The 13,817-nt window shown below is 44.4% G+C and overlaps 1 protein-coding gene across 2 annotated transcripts in view; it reads right to left on the bottom strand.

Moving 5' to 3' along the window:
* pi4kaa (phosphatidylinositol 4-kinase, catalytic, alpha a) overlaps positions 1–13,817 on the bottom strand; it is a 54,751-nt gene that overhangs the window by 10,137 nt on the left and 30,797 nt on the right. For both annotated transcript variants that reach the window (XM_080755893.1, XM_080755894.1), the window contains exons 37-48: positions 11,338–11,496; positions 10,763–10,842; positions 10,320–10,519; positions 8,884–8,971; positions 8,328–8,495; positions 5,636–5,689; positions 4,956–5,076; positions 3,830–3,959; positions 2,221–2,291; positions 1,890–1,962; positions 1,172–1,352; positions 372–476 (exon numbers count right to left, since the gene is read on the bottom strand). In XM_080755893.1, coding sequence (XP_080612019.1) covers positions 372–476; positions 1,172–1,352; positions 1,890–1,962; positions 2,221–2,291; positions 3,830–3,959; positions 4,956–5,076; positions 5,636–5,689; positions 8,328–8,495; positions 8,884–8,971; positions 10,320–10,519; positions 10,763–10,842; positions 11,338–11,496 — 1,430 coding nt within the window. The remainder of the gene's footprint in view (positions 1–371; positions 477–1,171; positions 1,353–1,889; positions 1,963–2,220; positions 2,292–3,829; positions 3,960–4,955; positions 5,077–5,635; positions 5,690–8,327; positions 8,496–8,883; positions 8,972–10,319; positions 10,520–10,762; positions 10,843–11,337; positions 11,497–13,817) is intronic.

Here is a 13,817-nt window from a genome sequence, read left to right as displayed (position 1 = left end):
CCCCGGCACGGTACTTTAACATGTACTATGCTGACACATAGCGTTCTCCTTACCTCTGGCACGGTACTACAACATGTACTATGCTGACACATAGCGTTCTCCTTACCTCTGGCACGGTACTACAACATGTACTATGCTGACACATAGCGTTCTCCTTACCTCTGGCACGGTACTATAACATGTACTATGCTGACACATAGCGTTCTCCTTACCTCTGGCACGGTACTATAACATGTACTATGCTGACACATAGCGTTCTCCTTACCCCCGGCACGGTACTATAACATGTACTATGCTGACACATAGCGTTCTCCTTACCCCCGGCACGGTACTATAACATGTACTATGCTGACACATAGCGTTCTCCTTACCCCCGGCGCGGTGGCCACCACTCTGTAAGGGAAGACGAACAGGTCCAGTCCCACCAGCTGGAAGATGTTCTTGAACAGACCGATGATCTGCAGAGCCAGCATGTCCTGTAGAGGGCGTGAGCGAGACAGACAGTAAGTAGCAATGGGTTCTATGCACACATAATAACTCTTCCTACTTCCGGGCCGCTTCCCTTTACACTCCCATACTGGGCCATTTGGACTCCATTGGGGTAGCAGAGTGTTTCCAGTGAGCCAACATGCAAAATAGTTACATTGTGTGTGTGTGTGTGTGTGTGTGTGTGTGTGTGTGTGTGTGTGTGTGTGTGTGTGTGTGTGTCTGTAGGACGTTGCTGAAAATGAGCACTTGTGCTCAGCTACTACCCTGGGTAAATGAAGGATAAAAAAATTGAAATCACACCTGTGTGAACTGAGTGGTGCAACTCCCCTCTCCCCCTGCCTCTCTCTCTCTCTCTAATTAGCAGGCAACAGTGCAACACTATCTCTCTCTCTCGGTTTCTGGCACAACAGCGCCAATTTTGCCCCTACTGGTACTCTAAACATAGTCACATAGTCCCATAGTGACATTGCTGTTCCTTGGAGTGGTTGCACCACTCAAACCAGAGTGGAACAGACAGAGCCTTCATTAGTATCATCGGTAACACCTTGTGTCTCCATATAGGGAACTATCCCTTTAAGCTAGTCATTTGAGGACCCCCCCCCCCCCCCAATAATTTGGGGACCCCCAGTTTGAGAACAAAATGATGTACATCACGATGAGAGAAGTGAGGATTGAAGTATACCTGTCTGCAGTCATCGCCCACTTTAAAGATGGCCGCCTGCCAGATGACCCTGCGCGCTGCGTCTGTGTTCTCCTCGGAGTCTTCCAGAGAGTCTGAGGTACAGCGCATGCCCTCCTTCTCCAGCTCGCTCACCCCGCAACGCTTCACCTTGAACTTAGCCAGGTAGGGAGCTTTGGCCGCACTGCATGATGGGAACACGTGGATTAAAGGAAAATGTTTTCTCTCACGGCTGAAAACTATTTGTATGGACAATGGCCATGTCCTAATGTGTGAAAGAAGTCCTCCACACTAGCGCTGATTCCTAAACAATTAACACAATATGTAAAATGATGCTGTTTTAGTCATTGTTCCTGCTGTTCTACAGTACATACTGCCAACCAGGTGAAGAAATCAAGGACTGAGGCTTTAACCTTTGCTTTATTGAAAATTATAAGAGACCATTAGGCTTCTGAACACATTGCTAGTTTGGCCCCTTAAAATGCTCTAATCTTAATATAATAACCAAAAATAGCCTATGTACACAAGCTCTCAATGCATCACAGATGCGTTGAGAGCTTGTAGATTGGCAACTTTTGCGGCGCAACATACTTCCATAGAGGACAAGACATGCATGGTTTCTATGGAATCCAAATGGCTGAAATCAGTCGTGATGACTGAGGAGGACTTGTGTGATCAAGCAGCCTAACACAAGAGCCAACAACATGTGAGCTTACTGTACCTCTGCATAGGGGTTCCTGACTTGTAGTCGATGTCCAGGACTATGGCTTCTGGGTTGCTGGGGAGATAGCAGCCTAGAGACAAGACAGACACACCAAAGTGGTTCATGCACAGAAGAGTTTCAATGGCATTATAGTGTTGTTGTTGGGCATCTCCATATTTGAATGAGTTTTATTTTCATACTCCACTTGATCATACTACAACGTGACACAAAAGTATCCAAAATAGCAGATCTACACGCTTGAAGCATGGTGCGATGTAGCGCATTACATAGGAATCAGTGAAAATGTGGATATGTGGATATTTATCAGACTTATGAGAAGTATGGTTACCTGGCTGAACTTTGATTTCTGCCAGGGCCTTGAGACAGGCTCGCTTCCTCTCATCACCCTTTGGAATGGGTCTGAAAATAATTACATTTTAAATTAAACACCAGGGACACATATCAAATATCCAGAATAGTTGCGAGCAGAATGAAATCTTTGTCTAGCAAGAGAGAGGGGTTTACCAGGCTAATCTGGACCCCCAGGGGATCCCAAATTGGGGGTCCCCAGACGATTGTGGGGTCCCCAGACGATTAGCTTAATGTGCAACATTGTTTTCTTACTAAACCCTAAACAAACCATTCATTTCTAAAGTGACCTTTATTATATTACACAAGAGGCAAACATTGTGAAAATTAGCAGATCTACAAGCTTACGCCTCAAAGTTCAAAGTTCGGCTATTTTCACCATGTTTATCTGTGGAACCAAATCAAACTAAATGTAATGCCTAAAACTGACACAGACATCAATGGTGGCTTCAGCCCCTGCCCTTTTACCCATCTGTAAAAAAAATCACACCCGTGTGAACTGAGTGGTGCAACTACACATTTATTGTTATAGTTACTGTACACAAATTGGCTGTCATTTTTGGGCTGAGTAGGTAGGGAATTTATTTTATTTTTCGTGGGAAGGATGGGTAGTAAGGATTTTGTTTTCTTTTTTGTCCTACGGCAATGATGGATAGGCTTCTTTTTTAATAACTTCAATATTTGCCTGAATAATCTTTTAAATAATGAATGGTTCAAGTACACAACACTGTATGCCTATAGCTAAACATTTGAAAACTTTGAATAGAATGTCCACACACTGGTTGAATACTTTAGAGTTCATAACTAAACACCCTTTATGGAGACTACAGGCTGGCTGTAGCTTCATGCTAACCGTTAGCTTCTCTCTTCCCCTTGGACACTACAGAGTAATGTTAGCCTGTAGCTACATGCTAACCGTTAGCTTCTCTCTTCCCGTTGGAGACTACAGTCAGCATTGATGTGTGTTGCTACGACGCAGCATTGTGTTGCTACGTGCTAGGCACGCATTGTGCAGGCACGCGCATCTACACATACGCGTGCGATACCGCACGCACGCAGCGCACTGCGCACGCAGCATTGACGTGTGTTGCTACGACGCAGCATTGTGTTGATACGTGCTAGGCACTGTAGGCAAGCATTGTGCAGGCACGCGCATTGTACACACACGCGCAAATTTCACGCATGCACACACCACTCGTGCTCATTGAGGTACACAAACAGGTACGTACGTACATACATGGACATTGCTAGCTGGATGTAGGAGTGGTTGCACCACTCAAAAACAGACCTCTCCAGACGTGAATGCAGCATTTCTTTACTATGGTGAAAGAAACGCAAATGCCCCACTTTCCATGCCGCACCCAAAAAAGGCATTTAGGAGAATTGCTTTTTTCCGAACTTGAACGCAGACTTTTGCAGTGTAGAAATCCATGTCGCAAGCCATAACAGCACATATCCAGTAGCTAAAGCGTGCAGAGTCACTTAGATCATCTATTGTCGTATTTTGCCAAAAGTGCCCTTTTCAGCCCATGCCCCCCCCCCCCCCCCCATGCCTCTCCGGCATAAACTGCTGTGTGAAACAAACGTACTTGATGATGGCAGACACGTTGGTGATCTTGTTGAAGAAGTCAAACTCTCGCGAGTAGAAGTCCTTTGCTGGACCAGACAGAGAACCAGTCATTTCCTCCACCATCTGCTCCAACAGCTCCCCAATGTCAGCTATACACAAAAACATGTACAGTTAAACTCAGATCGGTGTACATTTTGTTGACTAAAACTATGAAAAAGAAATTCCGCAAACTACCTTTTTTCACTGATGAAAACTAAATAAAAACTAAACTAAAACCAAGCTATGGTGACTAAAACTATGCCACGCCCTGAAAATAGCTGATCTACAAGCTCACTGATCTTGTAGATTGGGTATATTTATTTTTTTCCCCCTCACTGCCAAGGGAGTTTATATCAGCGAAAAATGTCATGGAAACGGATCGTATCAACCGCAAAATCCCATCCTGATCCGCTATGCTTTTCCAGAATCCGATGAGGCATGCTTTTCTCGCAAGCTCCAAATTGAATATTTATTTTATTTCCCAAATGAACAGCACACGTGTCCGAACCTCGGCCTGAAACCAGTGTTGATTTTGAGAGTGCAACACCCGAGCGCAACCAAACATAAAATTACTTTTCTTTGTAGTTCTACAGTATCTCTCCTCCAGTAGTCCCTCCCTAACATTTTAGTCTAGCTTTTATCTGTTGACGAAACTGTCAATAGAAGGTAGGCCTGTGACATCATGATCATACCCGGAAGTTATGCGGGAACGACTACGGAGTGGCAAAAAAACGACAGAAAAGTCCTATCTGATTGCATTAAATGATGAAAAACGACGTTAAACTCACTTTGGCACTCGATTTGCCACTCACTTTATGCATGCGCATAACCTCTACCATATATACAGTATTTAGTCTTAATCTTGGCTTCGTTTTTATTTTATTTTCGTCAGGCGGGAACCCATTTTGGTGTTTTAAACATCATGTTATAATTTAGCTATTGAAAAATAGCAGATCTACAAGCTCATAGCGCGCCACCGAGTGGCACGCTACGAGCTTGTAGGTCTGCTATTTTTAAAAAAATCGTGAAAATATTTATTTCAGAAAACTGGAGGATTTTTTTATTTCTACGTCAGGCCTAAATGGGTTAAAAAGAGGTAGTCTCACGGTCTTTGTGGTGCGCCTCCTCGTCCAGGTAGATGTTGGTCTTCATGTTCCAGATGAACTGGTGGGCCAGCAGCTGAGAGGTCTGGGCCGCCCACAGGATGTACTCTCTCACGTAACCCATCTGCGGTGGTGGTGGTGGGGAAAAGTATGTTTTATGTTTTACGTTTATGTTGAGTAAAAGTAGCAATACTGCAATGTAGAAAATACGCCGTTAAAAGTAAAAGTCCGGAATTCAAAATGTACTCGAGTAAAAGTACAAAAGTATTGGCATCAAAATGGACTTAAAAGTACCAAAAGTAAAAGTGCTCATTGTCCCATTTCAAGTTTTCAAAAATAGCAGATTTCTGTATATTGAAAATATACAAACTAGGGATGTTGGCATACTTTGCCGATATGCAATTTTACAATATTGTCCAACTCTTATTTTCCGATTCCGATATCAAATGGTCAGGTAGCAACATCACCCGTCATGGAATTAACACATTATGCCTAATTTTAAAATAGAATTACGCATGTGAAAACCGATATTGATGTTTTACGATATTACATTTAATTTAGTTAATATAACGTCTGATGATAATGGGGGGGGCAATATTATCTGACATCTCTGCAACAAACAGTTCATTGAACTTAATATTAAACATATGTTAAAATGGTACAGTACTTTAATGAATAATCACCTTATCATAGCGGAGAGCTTGGACGATCTGGGGGATATAGAACAGGATGGCGTCCTAAAGAGAAAGGAACGTTAGCTGAAAGCAGTCTTATCTATCCATCTATGTCTGTGTGTAATCCACGTAACAATTGAACCGTTTGTCCCACTGACTTCAAATTCGACATACACGTTCCACACCCCCGCAGGGGGTGCAGTGCCCGGTGTCGAGTCGGTCGGACCCACGGTTGTCCAGAACCGCCCCTCTGCCTGGGCTCTGTAACAGGAATGCCCAGGGTCCATATATGGAGCTGGCCTGATCTGACATCATTCAGTCTACATACTGTAGACTCCATATTTGGGCATGCCTGATAAAGAACTCCATATACGGGCATAAAAGGGATACAGCCATACTATCTGGGTGGGGGGCGGGGGACATGCATTTCCAACTTGCATCGTTCCAAGTAGGAACGATGTGCCCAACGGGCACCGCTATAGAGGCCCAACAGGCACTGCTCTAGTATAATTTAAGATAGTGGAAGATTTAAGGAAGAAAATTAAGCCGTTAACTTCAAGTCATGCTACAAAGGTCCCCTTTGTAATGGAAGTACCTTATAGGAAAAGATTTATCCAAAGATACGAGTTGCAACACCCTTCATTACTGAAATATTCACACACCATTTGCAACCAATACAGCCAAGCCCCCAGAAAGGCTTGCCAATGTTGAAGCTGCGAGACGTAGTGGTGAAAGCTAGAACTGCAGGCGGGCCCCTGAATTTAGAACGAGGAAACCCCACGCCACTGGGCGCATTTGAAAACATACGTTTAAACAGGGTAACTTCTCACCCCCTAAAACTTTAATTTAATTTTCCCTGGCAATAGGAAAGAAATGATCTAAAGAGACAAATAAGATCACTCTTCATTTCTAAAATATATGAGTTTAAAAAAATGGCCGCCACCATATACAGCATAGTGCCATAGCTCATATCTTTGCTTTTGTTAGAGATATAATGATAACATTTGTGTCAATTCATGTACATTTCTGGGGTCAAGTAATCCAATTCAATATGATTCCAGGCAAAAAAATCCAATCATTTTCTCATTGCCATGACAACAGGGGTAAAATATGCTAATTTAATTATAAAAAAATACATTTTCAGAATTGTAACTCTCTCCCCAAGATGGTAGTCAATCAGTTATGGAGGTATTTTGGATCATCAGGCATTGAGGCAAACAAAGACAGAGACACGCAGGTATTTCTAAGATACATGTTCATGAATTCATAGGAAAGGTGCATTAAAACATAAATTAAAAAGCCGAGATTAGACTAGTTATACACATGACAGAGGGAAGGTTGTGTCATGGGGCCACGCTGTCCTCGAGTACAAATTTACAAATCAATACCAGGCCTGCATGTCACGCTGTTGCACTGTCTTGATTTTATAATACTCAGGTTGTCAGAACATACTGTATAAGGCCAAGGATTATTCTCCTCTTACACATTATAATATAGACCGTACAGTTTTAATGTATGAAGATATTAATATTATTCAACACAGTGCAACACCGAAGACTGAGGTAATAATCACTTCGGTGGCATCTTCAGTTTCATCTTCAACATCCACTGGAAGTGATTTTTAGCAGGCCTACTGTGGCAGCGAGCTCTCATCTGTTGCCATCAGTAGTCATGGATGCCAGTTCCCACCTGACGCCACGTGTGAGTCCCGACCGCTCCAGACCATACTGAATAACTGATAGCTTTAACGTCTTCAGACTAGGACTCACATCTAAGAGGTACAAATCACCACCGTGGTGGTTGAATCCTCTAAAGAGAATGATACGATCTCCCACCATGCAACAGCACATCATATGCAGTAAATCCGGGTCTTTTAGAAGTTTACTGGATTGAATTTCCACAGATCATTGAAGGTCTTCCGCCAGGTTTGGCCGCCAAATATGTATAGCTCTCCATTGTATGAAAAGGCACAGTGACTCCAGCATACTTCTGGAGGCACTATAGAAGGCCTGCTCAGCCAGGCGTGTACACGCCATGGCATCAAATGTCACGTAACTTGATAATGGACAAAGCAATGTCATGAGTCAAAGTCCTAATCTGTGATTTGTGAAACGGCGTCAACGTGCTTAGATTGACTATTTAAAAATATTTTTCAAAATAGAAAAAAAAGGCAAAGAAGTTTAGGGAAAAAATTGGCAAAATGGTAAATGGTCTATTTTATATAGTGCTTTTATCCAAAGCGCTTTACATAGATTGGGTAATTTACCCATTCATACACTGATGGCGGAGGGAACCATGCAAGGCACCTGCTCATCAGGAACAATTAGGGGTTCAGAGTCTCGCTCAAGGACACTTCGACACTAACTCTGGGGGAGCCCAGGATCGAACTGGGAACCTTGCGGTTCCCTTCCAGCCACTGCTGCCCCATATATCTGTTAGCATTAGGGTTTTCTGGAAGATTGAACATCTACAAGCTTACAACTGTGTCGTAGATGGACTTTTTCGGCTTCATAGAAGACATGCTGACTCCTATGACATTCAAATGACTGAAATCAGTCGCGGCGACTGAGAACTTGAATGGCTGCTTGATGCTGTGCAGTGTGCACATGCAGTGTTGTATTACCATCACATCATTGAGCCCCCCTACTACTGTATGCGAGTGTTCAATGTTGCAATGAATCCAACAGCTGTTCATACTTACAGGAGGAAAGGAGCGCAGCACCTTGACGCCATACTGAGCGGTGAGAGGATGAGGAGGGTACATGCTGCTGAAGTAGGACAGGCCGGTGGGAGGGTCTGCCGGAGCCCAGCACAGGATGTGGCTCAGCTCCGGAGAGTCTGCATCGATGGTGTGCCACGTCACCAGGAACTGGAGGGGGTTACACAGAGAATGCATTCATTAAAAAAAAAAACTACTCAGGCTTATGTGAGCACAAATTCCGTATTTAGATATTAAATATTAATTTATTATGCAAACCTATTGTAACTTCAAACTCCATTTTAACCATGTTAGATTCATCGAAAACACCCGTCCTATTTTCTGGTGACTGATACTGCCCTCCTAATACGTGAGGTATTTTATTATCACAGTTTTCATTTATTTGTAATAATCTTTGTTCTTTCCCTGATGCTTTTCATTTTCAAAAATATATACAATAAAAAAATAAAAATAAATGACAAAACAAGCAAAAAAAAACAAGACAATTATTAGTTGGCATTGTAAGAGAGTGTGGTGAGCCTCGTCAAGCCAGCCGTACCTTCACAGCCTCGGGTACGTCGCTCACCGCTCCGGGGTCCAGTCTCACTAGTCTAGTCACCTCTGCAACGATGGCCTCGTTCTTAAACCTGGTTCACACACACACACACACACACACACACACCGCTCACATCTGATTCTACTGTGCACAGAAGGCAGGCTGGTGTCTGGAGATGGAAACTGTAGATGCCCGGAACAATCTGAACATAATATAGCGATACAGTGCACGATTCAGTGGTGGAAAAAGTACCGTACTCACATTTTTACCTTTTTAAGTAAAAGTATCAATACTGCAATGTAGAAATGATCTGTTACCAAGTCAAAGTCCGGAATTCAAAATGTACTTGAGTAAAAGTACAAAAGTAATGGCATCAAACAAAGTGTACTTAAACAAAAGTACCTGTTGTTTCCACCACTGGCAAGATATACGTTTAAATCAGAGAGAAGATGATGATGACACAAATGGATTGTGTCACTTTGAGAAAGACAGATCAGTTCAGAACCTGCATGGCAGCCGCATGGCCACAAGGTACGGTGCTATGCTACCTGGCTGGCAGCCGCATGGCCACAAGGTACGGTGCTATGCTACCTGGCTGGCAGCTGCATGGCCACAAGGTACGGTGCTATGCTACCTGGCTGGCAGCTGCATGGCCACAAGGTACGGTGCTATGCTACCTGGCTGGCAGCTGCATGGCCACAAGGTACGGTGCTATGCTACCTGGCTGGCAGCTGCATGGCCACAAGGTACGGTGCTATGCTACCTGGCTGGCAGCTGCATGGCCACAAGGTATGGTGCTATGCTACCTGGCTGGCAGCTGCATGGCCACAAGGTACGGTGCTATGCTACCTGGCTGGCAGCCGCATGGCCACCAGGGGTGCCGTGTCATTAGTCAGAAGGTTCATTGTTCCGAAATTACTATCCCTATCTCTAACCCTAACCTAAACCTAAACGCAAGCACGGGACTTCGAATCTATGGGCAGTTCCCCACCGGGTACGGTGCTATGCTACCTGGCTGGCAGCCGCGGGGGTGGACAGGTACAGTGCTATAGTCCGATGGAGCATTGGTTCGAAGGAGCATTGGTCCGAGGTGCGTTGGGGGTCGGGAGAGGGTTGGGGTTAGGTGTGCTGCCAGTGGCGGAAAGTTCTTATAACGGCAGGGGGTTCATGCAGCCACGCCCCCTCCCCCCCCCCAGCGGTGGAAAAAAAACGAGTTTGTTTTTTCGGTGGGTGCATATACTGCATATTGATATATTTTGCCAAAATGCCAGTGGGTTCAGTCGCGCCTTTGCCAAAATGCCAGGGGGTTCAGTCGCGCCTCTGAACCCACGGAGTTTCCGCCACTGTGTGCTGCCCCGGGGGAGGTTAGGGTTGAGGTAGGTTGTCGTTCGGACCAATGCTCCGTCAGAACAAACACATGAACCCCAGTGCTATGCTACCTGGCTGGCAGCTGCATGGCCAGGTACGGTGCTATGCTCCAGGCCAGGTTGACGTTGTCCTTCCACTGCTTCTCTGTCAGACTGATGTATTTGGACCTCCAGTTGGCGATGCTGGTCTCCACCGACTGCTCCGTGGCGATGTCCAGCTCGTGCGCAGAGAGCGGGTTGTACCACGTTGTCAGACGCTCAATCTCACTGGCCTGAGAGAGAGAGAGAGAGAGAGAGAGAGTAAAATATACAGTAATAAATAAATAAGATAGCTCACATTATATCGGCATAGTTATCTTACTAGTTATCATTCTTGGTGTGGAAAAGGCCCTTTATGCTTCATTTATACGTGGTTGTGCATGACGGTTGGAGGAAACAACTATTAATCAAGCTTTTGAAAGCGGTGAGGAATTAAAAATGATTAGAAATCCATGATTGTCCATGTCCTCACTCACCAGTAAGGCCAGTAACAAGGTCCTTCGTTTCATGTAGTACTTGTGAAGCTGGGTCCCTCGGTTACTCTTCTTAGACATACCTGCATGGGAGCAGAGAGAGAGAGAGAGAGAGAGAGAGAGAACACTTTGAGACCCACTGGTGTAGCAGAGTGTTTCCAGTGAGCCAACAATAGCAGCATCCTGAGATGGCGCCCAGACAGTAGCGTCAAGAGGCGGCAAGATGCCGCCTAGAGTAGGTGTCTCTTCTGGGTTTTTAAACAGCTGGTGGATGGAAATGACGCTCACGCTGCAACTTGACACGTCTGCAAAGCTTTCAGTTTTTTTGCCGACGCGTCAAGTTGGGTACACTATCACTCTATTTGACTAGAATGGAACAGAGCTATCATTAGTATCATCAGTAACACCTGTGAAGGAAGTAGGGAAGTGGCCCAAGTTATTTCCAAATTGGCGTGTGTGCAAACTGTGCATATTGCCCAATGGCCCCTCAGCTCTCACTCAGCCACAACCGCCGTAGAAGAGTGACCTGAGTGTTAAGTTCACAGACCTTGCCCTGTACTGAACGTTCAGCGTTGTACCTGATTTCTTGGATGTGGTGGACACGCCACTGGACAGAGGGTACGTGTTGATCCAGCCGCCCTGGCCGCTCTGCTGCGAGCGCGAGCTGGAGTCCATGTTGTTCCTGAGGTCAGCGGCGTTCATCACCGATAGGCTGTTCAATGACGGGTCCTGATTATCTACACACACACACACACACATACCGTTGCTGTTGGGCAGAAACCACTGTTTTGTTTGGTAAATTATACTACTATTATAATACTTGATCATACAAAAGTATCAAAAGTAGCAGATCTACTAGCTTGAAGTGTGGCGCAAAGCGATGGGTTTCAAGCTTGTATATCTGCTACTTCTTGAGTCCAAGCGGATCTCTATCTGTACCTCTCTCACACAGTCTCTTAAAATGTCCTCTTCTGCCTCTCTAGCAATCTGGCAGAACCAGTTTCTGTGGCTATGGTACACATTTAGCTCAATACTTTGTTGCACGCCGGTGTCCCGCACCAGATATACAGTAATCTACAAGCTCACAGTACAACATGTTGTGAGCCGAGGTGAGCTGGCTGACCGACTGACTTTTCTTGGTGTGCTACGGAGTACAGACAGACGGTAATGTCTTGGTATCCCATTTCTTCATACTACTTCCGCAACCAATTAAAACACAAATGCACCGTTTAAATAAAGTGAGAAACTCGCACGGACACAACACCAGAGGTAGCTCCACTGATCTAATCCCCACGCAGATTCGGCACAAAATGGGGATGAATTCATTATACTATCATCATGCCACCAGAATGTGGAGTGACCTACCAAGAGCCATCAAAAAGTGTGCCCGTCTGCAATTTACAACTGGACCTAGACAAGTCTCTAGTATCGATGATTTATTGTATAGTATTATTGTATATCTTTAAATGTCTGGATGAATTGAATACAAACGTAGGACCACAATGCAAACAACTTAAGCCCCCAGGGCCTTTGGTTTTATCCTTTTAGTATTATTATATAACTGTACAGCTGTACTTTTTGCAAACTGTTAAAGTATTCAATCAATCCAAATGCATGCATCTTATCTCCATTATCCGACAGCTAGCCATGTGCAGGTATTTCATATTTGACTGAAATGCTAACGGCTTAATTCACATTGTTTTCTTGAGTCGTGGTTTAGAACGAGCTTCAATTAAACTGTCTGGGTGAAGATCCCTGCAGAGTGGATCGGATCTTTTTCTGCCATTTTTCTGTATTTTGTCTCCCTGCTCTTCTATTGAGACATTTAGATTGTGTCAAAGGTCATGTCTCAGCTAGACACAAGATCTGGGTTACACACCGGCATTCCGAAGAAATCGCAGATCTACATGTTCTACTTTCCACATTCTGTGTACAACAGCATACATTTACAAATCACAATGACATTTGGCGGTGAGGGGCATTCTGAGAAATGAGATGGTTTGACCTGTGGAGTTGAGATGGTCATGCGTTTAAAAGGAGGGACATCCAATAGGATTACATATACAGTAGATAGAGGTGCTGTAACTTATTCAGATCCACTGATGCCGGAACAGATGTTATTTATGGCACGGTTTCCCAAACGGGAACGCGTTTCAAAAGTATTTCAATGAAATAATTGCCGGAGAAATACTAGTTTCCCGGGAAAACGTCTAATTTCCATTTTGGGTCTTGAGCTAGAAAGTTGCCACAAAAGGAACCACTTGTGTCTGGCGATGACGGCAGGAGGACCAAGACGAATCTGATCCAGGATCTGTGGTTAAAGGACTTCAGGCAGAGAGTGGTGGTGAGTATGAAAGTGAGACGATGATTCTCTGGGTCCTCGGGAACAGAGAACAGAGGAGTATCTGGGTGGTGGAGGAGGTGGAAAAACACACGTTTTCAATTTGCATGAGCTTTTTCTTTTTTACCAAATTGAGGAGAGGGGCGGGCGGGTCGATGTGATGAATACAGTAAGTCATGCGTTTTAATACAGGTGACAAATTTGTGCTGTTCCTCACACCTGGAAACAATAAGAAATAAATTGTGAAAAGCAAAGCAGTGAGATTAGTGTGACAGTTGGAAAGAGGGTAGCACTTTATTGCGAACACAATGAGCACTTACTATGAGACCTAGCAGATCATGTCTGTCTGTGTGTGTGTGTGTGTGTGTGTGTGTGTGTGTGTGTGTGTGTGTGTGTGTGTGTGTGTGTGTGTGTGTGTGTGTGTGTGTGTGTGTGTGTGTCTGTGTGTGTGTCCTGCTTTTGTGCCCATATATGGAGCTGAGTGATTTGGCTGCATTTTGTGCCCATATATGGAGCAGAGTGATTTGGCTGAGTCATGGTGACATCAGTGTGATGGCGTGGTCCACACTACTTTCACAGTACTACACAGTTCTCACTAATTCGTAATTTATTCTAATTGTTATTGCAATTTACGATCTGCGTTCGCTTCCCGCGTTTGCGCGTCTTACTCGGAATACGTTAGTCATACGTAACGTTAAACATTAGTAAACACAGTTG

The sequence above is a fragment of the Protomyctophum bolini genome (genome assembly GCF_963924005.1).
Source record: "Protomyctophum bolini genome assembly, chromosome: 22".
NCBI lineage: Eukaryota > Metazoa > Chordata > Actinopteri > Myctophiformes > Myctophidae > Protomyctophum > Protomyctophum bolini.
This window is presented reverse-complemented; position numbering and strand designations above follow the sequence as displayed.